This window comes from Sinocyclocheilus grahami, unplaced genomic scaffold (assembly GCF_001515645.1).
Source record: "Sinocyclocheilus grahami isolate Dianchi unplaced genomic scaffold, SAMN03320097.WGS_v1.1 scaffold78.1, whole genome shotgun sequence".
NCBI lineage: Eukaryota > Metazoa > Chordata > Actinopteri > Cypriniformes > Cyprinidae > Sinocyclocheilus > Sinocyclocheilus grahami.
The window spans coordinates 1,662,457-1,671,655 of record NW_015505257.1 but is presented as its reverse complement, the minus strand read 5'-3'; the positions used below and the strand labels follow the sequence as shown (position 1 = coordinate 1,671,655).

At 35.7% G+C, this 9,199-nt stretch overlaps 1 protein-coding gene across 1 annotated transcript in view; it reads left to right on the top strand.

The window, feature by feature from the left end:
* Positions 1 to 4,213: 4,213 nt before the first annotated feature.
* The window catches only part of pcolcea (procollagen C-endopeptidase enhancer a), a 7,996-nt gene continuing 3,010 nt past the window's right edge, over positions 4,214 to 9,199 (top strand). The window contains exons 1-7 of the mRNA XM_016273483.1: positions 4,214 to 4,560; positions 6,170 to 6,278; positions 6,368 to 6,626; positions 6,842 to 6,966; positions 7,818 to 7,954; positions 8,070 to 8,377; positions 8,459 to 8,539. Coding sequence (XP_016128969.1) covers positions 4,448 to 4,560; positions 6,170 to 6,278; positions 6,368 to 6,626; positions 6,842 to 6,966; positions 7,818 to 7,954; positions 8,070 to 8,377; positions 8,459 to 8,539 — 1,132 coding nt within the window. The 5' untranslated portion in view covers positions 4,214 to 4,447. The remainder of the gene's footprint in view (positions 4,561 to 6,169; positions 6,279 to 6,367; positions 6,627 to 6,841; positions 6,967 to 7,817; positions 7,955 to 8,069; positions 8,378 to 8,458; positions 8,540 to 9,199) is intronic.

The window sequence follows — 9,199 nt, the reverse complement described above, 5'->3', positions numbered from 1 at the left end:
CTGTGAAAGCAGACTGGCCCAATCAGTTTACATGCAGTACTGTTCTGTTTAAAGCTTCTGTTGAATGTGCAGGAATTGGAAATTAATTTTGTACAATTGCTGGACCTGGAGTCAATCTTTTTTTTTTTTTACTTAAACATTCTTGTAAGTTTTATTTTATCTTTTACTTTGAACATAAATAAATATGTTTTTAGTAATCTGTTTTGGCAACCTGTGAGTTTTTCTTCATTAACTTGACTGAATTGTTTTTCTTAGCCACTAGAGGGTGTAGTAACATATCTAGCAACATCCACAATTGTTTTCACATTGCTTGAATTATCTTCACCCAAAACAAATATTTCCAAGATTTTGACTCCTCTTTCATTTTCCAAAGGCAAACAATTTTCACAGCCCAGGTTGTTGATATGAATGCATGTATTTGTGTCTGAGCAAGGCAACTTAAGGTGAAAGGGAGCATTCCACTTTCTCTGCCGACTTTCCTAAGCTTAAATCTGTAGTTTCCCTCAGCTCAAGAATGCAGTTCAGACTGTCTCATGACTCTCGTCTCCATATCTCAAACTGTCCAGAGTAGCAAAACTGTCAGGTTTCTGTAAACTCTTCTAGTTAATCTCTGTGAATATTTACATAGACCTCTTTGAAAAATCTGAGATGGAGAAAAAAGAAGCAAGGAACTGTATGCTGTTGACATTGTGTGATAGATTGTTTCTTATTCAAACCGTAATGAGAGAGGAGATGACTGTAGTGGCATGTTTCATCCCAACAAACTGTCTGCGTAATGAGTAATGTCAGTTCTGCATGGCAGTTCACTTTTCATTCATATCAACAGACTATTAAACTCTTTGTGAGAGTTTTTCCTGTCAACCCCCATTTTTTAAAATAGGCATGCAGGTGCACTATCCAAACTTAAATTGTTGTAATTTATGAACACTTTGGAATACAGACATAAGACTCTTTTTAAAGAAGAAAATCAGCAGATTATTGCAAAAGTGGAATTTAAAAAAATGTATAAAAAAAAGTTATGGTAGTTTAAATTTACTGTAAAGAAAATGCACTATTGTATTTTATTTTATATATAATAAATATTTTACATAAGTTTTACACTAAAATTATAAAATAAAATTATAGCCTTGTGTCTAAAGTTATGTTCCAAATTTGAAGTTGATATGAAAAAAATGGAGGTTCCTGTGAGATTTTATTTAGGGCGTCATACCACAAATAGCCACCGGGTGCCATCCAAACTCCATAGAATTTTTTTAATGCATTTTTCTGTCACAAATGTCTAGATTTCTCGGTCAATATTACTTCTATCTCAAAATAACCACCAAATATGGTATCCTGAGACTCAGACCTTTTCAATTATATGTTTTTTGTCAAGATTATAAAAAGTTTTGATTCTAAAAGACCGTAATGCATTTTGTAATGACACTTGACACCGCCCACTAAGGGGGAGGAGACCGCCAAAAGATTTTAAAGTACCATTTCCATGGTAACGCAATGTCCGATTTCAAAATGCTTCTAAGCTTTCAAATGATGTATGATTTATGATGTTTACTAAAAGATTTGATAAAGAAAAAGGACAAAAAAAAAAGAGTGCCAAGCGTCCCACAGGTGGGACGGTGACAGTTAAGGGGTTAAAGAAATCTCACCCTCGTGTCATTCAAGACCCGTTTTCTTTCTTCCACTGAGCATAAAAGGAGATATTTTGAAGAATGTTCATGCTGCTCTTTTCCCTACAGTGACAGTGAAAGGTGACCAGGAGCTATCAAGCTCCAAAAAGCACCTTAAAAATCAAGACATTGTGCCATATTTGACACCAATAACACTAAACACCAGTGGTACCTGAATTTGGTATCTGAACAGTTAGTTTAAGACATAAGTTTTACATTTCTGAAGAGCTAATGAATTTTAAAAGCTTTGGTAAAATTTTCAGTGAATAATTACTAAAATTCTATATGTTCTTCAGACAAAGCAATTGTACAGTGTAAAAAAAATTATCAGAATTTTGATGATAAAACCTGTTTGATTAAGAGTAAATGTCCTTACTCTATATGGTTAAAAACTGTAATGGTACAGTTTTTTATTATATGAAAAAGAGTAGCATGAACATTCTTCAAAATATCTCCTTTTGTATTTCACAGAAGGCATACAGGTTTGGAATGGCATTAAGGATGGATAAATAATGACAGACTTTTAATTCTTTAAAAAGTCTTGTTGTAGCCTTGTTTAACATGTCAGGGCATAATAATTCACTACTCCTACATTTTCCATACTTAATACATTTCATATTCATAAATTCATGTTCTACTGCTAAATGTAATGATGAAATATCTGAATTGCGAAACCTCCCCCAAAAAGACATCTCTGTAAATTCATGTTTTTTCCATTTCAAGACCTCCATGTATAAATGATACATCCCCCACCATAGGATTCTATATGGTTAAAAACTGTAATGGTACAGTTTTTTATTATATGAAAAAGAGTAGCATGAACATTCTTCAAAATATCTCCTTTTGTATTTCACAGAAGGCATACAGGTTTGGAATGGCATTAAGGATGGATAAATAATGACAGACTTTTAATTCTTTAAAAAGTCTTGTTGTAGCCTTGTTTAACATGTCAGGGCATAATAATTCACTACTCCTACATTTTCCATACTTAATACATTTCATATTCATAAATTCATGTTCTACTGCTAAATGTAATGATGAAATATCTGAATTGCGAAACCTCCCCCAAAAAGACTTGCATCTCTGTAAATTCATGTTTTTTCCATTTCAAGACCTCCATGTATAAATGATACATCCCCCACCATAGGACAGAATTAGAGACCCAATGAGAAATCAACTGAGACTTGGGCCATTTCTCATCGGGTCTCTAATTCAGTCCTATCCCTTTGCCAAGAATACAGTTTGATGGATTGTTTTTGCAGTAATACTCAAACCTTTGACCTTCCTCCAGGTCGTCAAGCCATTGTTGACTCAACACCACTCTCCTCCCTCCCTCGTCACCCGTCAGCCAGGCTTCACACTCCCTCCACCCCCCAGCAAAGTCCCACGTCACCACATTCTTGTGCTGTTGCCTGTCATCACAACTCCAATCACATCCCAGAGAGCACAAGCACAACACACAGTTAGCAGCATCTACAATGGATTCACATGATACAGTTTAAATGTGTTTTCATTACTGTGTAATTTTGGCTTTGTACTTTGCTAACAATGCTTAGGTTTACTGTAGATCTTTTCCTTCGTTCATTAATTAAACTGTGGTGACTAGATGTCCTCATCCTTTGAGAACTGCTGATCTGCTGTGATCTGGGTTTTATGTGAATGTCAATTCTTCAAACAACATGACTCATTCCCTTTACTCTGACCAGACACAGATAGAGAGCATGAATGTGTTCACAAGACTGAGGTCGCTTATCCCAATTACAACCAGAAGTGCCTTTTAATCTTAAAGGAATGTTCTGGGTTCAATACAAGTCAAGCTCTATGGACAGCATCTATTGATTTACAACAGAAAATGATTCAACTCATCTTTCATGACTCAAAAAACATGAAATCAATGTTGTTATTGTTAAATAAAATGAAAATGATTAAAAATGGGTTTAATTCATTAAAATAAATATATCTATTTTTAAATTTTATTTCATATTAGATGAAAAACTTAATTCACTTAAACTTTAACAAAATGTTGTCTATCTATAATTTTTTTTAAATTACTAAAACATAAACTGAAAATATAAAAATAAAAGCATCAAGTAGTAATAAATATTATAATTGTATATGAATAATACAGTTCTAATAAGTAAAAAACAACGCCCCTTTTTATTTTCTTAATGCACATTGTAAAATAAATTGTCATGATTATATGTCGCAATTGTGAGACACAAGGTTGCAATTACCTTTCTTTTTTTAATAATTTGAGGTGGAAACAGACTTCCATTCTATATTTGTGTTATTTCATATGTTCTCTAGAATGAGAATATCAGATGCTCCCAATAATAACACTTACAGCTGACAAGTAACATTTCAACTGTGACTCTCTAGCTGCTGTTATTAGCATTTTACTAGTTGAGATAATAAAATATACAGCGCTTCCTCAGGTGCTTCCTGATAGCAGATGGAGCAGCCTGCAGATCACACCTAAAACCTGATAACTAGTTTAATCAAGTAGAATGGCATTCATTTTCAGTGGCTCCCACACACAGAGTTTGCGTTGCGTTTGTTTCTTTTCCTTTCCTGCTTTTGTTGATGCAGCATTTTTCCCTTTGGCCAAAGTCAATGAGGCTTTTATTCAATCCAAGGTGAACATCTGGCTCCAATTAAAGCCTCTCCTTGCTAGTCCCCCCCATAGCGTCACTTTCCCACTCCCTCTACTCTTTCCTCAGCATCCCGCCCTCAAAACCTCAGCCTCCTCTCCGTGTCATGTGTCCTGTGGCTGCATCTGTATGTGGATCTCAATGCTGAGGAACATGGAGCGTCTGACTGCTGTGTGGAGTTTGGGGTTTCTTCTGTCTCTGAGTTTTGGAGGGGTCTTGTGTCAAACCACCAACTACACCAGGTGCGCGGTAGGGCTGTGGATGAGGATAAGCTGAGCATGCAAGTCAAAACAGCTCTTTAAATAACCTTTTTTTACAAACCCTCATGAGTTTTTACTGCAGCAGCGGTTTAAACTTGCTAGCTTGCACATCTTTTTAAGTGTTTATTTATGGTAGTAAGTGTCATTTTTGACTCAAACACATGGAGAGTGTATGTATGTATTCTCATGAATATTGATTATAGACTGATGAAGGGTTGCAGTACTTGGGTTAGTGTATTTTCAGGGTGAATCAGGTCCAGCTTTCCTTTGCAGGGAGTGTCATTGCTTTTACTGAAGAAAACAGATGGATCATTTGTTAAATAATGACTAGACTGAGCGATCTGACCAACATCCTTTGGGCAGAAATTCTGGAAAACGTTTTATGCTATTTAGGCTGTTGTTGTTGCAGAAATAATTCATATGACTTTGTCTTTGTTGGAGAAATTTTGTAGAATGTTTGTGCTGCTCTTTTGCATACAATAAAAGTACCCGAAGTAGCCAAAAAAAACAACAACAACTTAGTTTAAGCTTTTGGGTGTACTGTCCCTTTAAATGTGTTGATTTATTTATAAAACTAAAACATGTTTATGCATAATTTATTTCTAATTGGTTGTGACATTTGTAAGTAGCTCTAATTTTCTATGTATGACAAATCAGTATTATTTACTTCCTCATTTTTATTAACACAGTAAATATTTGAAAAGGTCACTGAAATTATACCATGCAGTAAACAGACTCATAATTTAAAGTACAACAAAACTACAGTCCAACTGCTCTTTTGCAACACTAACGTAAAGCTACTTAAATTAGACAATATCTTTTTAATATAACTATATGATGATGTACATCACTTCACATCATTTACATCACTTGTGCATTTTTTCTGGCACAAAAACAAAAGTTTTTACAAAATGATTAACATCTTAATTTGGGTGACAACATTAAACTTGTATAGTTACACTAAATTATAAAAAATATAATTTATATAACTTAGTAATATAAAATGTACTAATGAATATTTTGCTATTAAAATGCAGTAATACACAGAAATCCAGTGTTTAATTATGCAGTGTTGAGTTGAAATTGAATGTATAGCAATACGTAGGCTATGTTTTGCTAAATTATATTATTACGGTCATTTTAAAAGCCTCCCAACTTTCAAATCCGGTCAGATTTGTTCTTTATAGAATTTTGAAAGCACTTTCTTAATGATTTTGTAAATGTTTCTGTCATTTATCTAGTTTAATTTTGTCTGACTGAAATGCTTCACATGACATAAAAATGAAAGCTGTAAACATTGACATTTTATTTATGCAGTGAATAATTACAACATTGTAAAACAGTCTTTAATAGTTTTTGGTTGGAAAATACAGTATTCTCAGCCCGGATGCCTCCCATAACTCAGTTTTGGAGTTCTGTGCATCTGTTTGTACTTTGTGGAATTATGTCTCCTGCAAACTATGTCTTGGTCAAGCTTTTGACTCACCTCTCAAAAGCTGTGTTTATTGTGCAATATAAACACATTCAGTATTTCCTCATAGTCACCAGAAATCCTTCTCTTTCTCTCTTTCTCTCTTCCTCACTCTCCCAGGCCTGTGTTTAACTGTGGCGGTGATCTGGTTGGAGACTCAGGCTTTGTGGGCAGTGAAGGATTCCCATCGTTCTACAAACCCAACAACAAATGTACCTGGTACATCACAGTGAGTTCACTTTGAGTTCACACTCCACACACTCGGGATGTCGTATCCCGGAATAAAAGCCTTTAAGTATCTCTGTCTCTTTCTACTAGGTTCCAGAGGGCAATGTGGTCATGCTGTCCTTCAGGATTTTTGACCTGGAGGCGGATCCTCTCTGCCGCTACGACTATGTGGATGTGTATAACGGACACTCTAACATGGTACAGAAGCTTGGGCGTTTCTGTGGAACATTCCGGCCTGGAGCTCTCATTTCCACATCCAACACCATGATGGTAGAGATGGTATCAGATTCAGGAACAGGAGGAAGAGGGTTCCTGGCCAACTTCAATGGAGGAAAGCCACATATGAATGGTGAAATCAAACATATCAACTACTAAACATCAAACGTGTTGTGATTGACTCTGGTTCTGTCAGCATTTTCATTTTTTAGTGTGGACAGAGAAAATACTTGATTCTGGAAACTTCTCGTTTTGACTTTTCTTGAGCTTATTATGCATATTAGAAAGTGAATATTTGTTGCCTCGATTGTCTTTCTTTTCTCTGAAATGATTTGTTCTTTCTTTCAGAGCACCAGTTTTGTGGCGGGAAGCTCACAAAGTCTCAGGGCACAATCAAAACTCCCAATTGGCCGGAGAAAAATTATCCAGTGGGCATCAGCTGTTCCTGGCTTATAACAGTGGAGCCGGAAATGGTCAGGAGAAAACATAACCCTACAGTTCTGATCGTTTTCAGTTAATATTTCAACACTGAATAGGTGGCGGCACGCCAGACATTTTTTGCAGCCTGTTCATTAAATGATAAGAAACAAGCCTGTCGGGAAACATGGCTTTTCTTTGCTTGATTCTGGGACAGTTTCCAATATATTATATTATGTTAGATAACAACTGTTATCAACACAAGTTAGCAACACTAACTTAAAGCTACTTAAAAGTGACAATATTTATTTCATTTAACTATATGATGATGTAATTTATATCACTTGTGCATTTTTCTGGTTAACATCTTAATTTGGGTGACAACATCAAACTTGTATATTTACACAAAATTATTTAAAAAAAAATCTGATTTATATAACTTATATTAAATGTACTAATTAATATTTTGCTATTAAAATGCAGTAATACACAAAAATCCAGTGTTTATATTATGCAGCTAAAATTGAACATCTGTCCTATATATAGCAATATGATGTAGGCCTAGGCTATGTTTAGCTAAATAATATTATTACGTTCCTTTTAAAAGCCTCCCAACTTTTAAAACCGGTCAGATTGGTTCTTTATGGAATTTTGAAAGCACTTTCTTATTGATTTTGTAAATGTTTCAGTCATTTAACTAGTCATTAAAGAAACAAACCTTTCAGGAAACATGACTTTTCTTTGCTTGAATCTGGGGTATTTTCCAATATATTATATTATTTTATATAACTGTTTCCCAGAATACGAATATTTATGTTGTGTTGTTGAACTCTGTGCCAATACCATCCCCCTTTTTAAGGAAGAAAAAAACTGATTAAATGTGAGATTTCGGAGTTTTGTGTTTTAGGTGATTGAGATGAAGTTTGACAAGTTTGATTTGGAGTCTGACACATACTGCCGCTTCGACTATGTGGCGTTCTTTAACGGAGGAGAGAAAGACGATTCGAGACGCATCGGAAAATACTGCGGAGACTCTGCGCCTCAGTCAGTAGTCACAATCATGTCTTTGACTGCCATTTTATTATTTATATCATATGTTTTAAACTGAACCAAAATGTTTTTGTTGCATTCATCCCTGTTTTTTGTGTCTCATCTGCAGGAACATTATTACCAATAGCAATGTGCTGTTGGTGCAGTTTGTATCTGACCTTAGCGTGACTTCAGATGGATTCATGGCTTCATACACTAGCATCCCACGTGACCTCCGTACTTCGACTACAGGTGGCGATGTTGCGTCAAAACCCCGTCTCACCCCGGGCAAACCGGTGAAACCTGTGGTCTTCACAACAGAAGCAACAACTACAACTACAACTACAGAACAGCCAATGCGACGACCCAAACCCGTTAGACCCTTTAAACCTGTGAGACGTCCAGTCAGTAAACCAGAGCCAGATGAATCCGGACCAGGTGAGGAAGAGATAAGAGGAACACATGATGCTGGTTATGGTTGATGATAACTTGTTAGACATTGTTGAATGTCTTTTTCAGCCACAGACACGAACCCACTGTGTGCAAAGGCATGTAAAAGAGACAGAACCATCAAGACTAGTTTCTGTGCTAGTGAATTTGGTAAGTCATTACCTACACTGACAATGTGGTTCTAGAAGCACTGCAAGTAAATGTTATAGTTAATTACAAAGAAACAACAAGTACACATTTAATTAAATAATACATTTCTGGGTAGAAAGATTGAAATTGTATTTTCTTGTTTTATTAGCTAATAACTATTAACAACTTTTAAAACATTTATTAATATTATTGTTGAAAACGTTTGTTTGTACCGCTTAAAGGGGTCATATGATGCGATTTCAATTTTTCCTTTCTCTTTGGAGTGTTTCAAGCTCTTGGTGCATAAAGAAGATCTGTAAAGTTGCAAAGACTAAAGTCTCAAATCCAAAGAGATATTCTTTATAAAAGTTAAAAGTCAGCCACGCCTACCTAAAACGGCTCGTTCTAACACGCCCCCACATATCTACATCACTATGTGGGAAGATTTGCATAACGCCGCCCAAATGTGCACGCAAAGAAAGAAGGAGTAACTTTTATTCTCACTGAAGTATTGTTGCCGAGGCCGCCATGTCGTGAAGGCGCTGTGTGCTTCGTTGTGAAAGCGAAACTACTTTGTTTGGTCTTCCAAAAGACAATGATATCTGCTTCGTCATACCTGGAGCTGATCCGTGCTGATCGCTGAGGAAATACTTCAACTTAGCGCTGTGGATCGCCGGATCG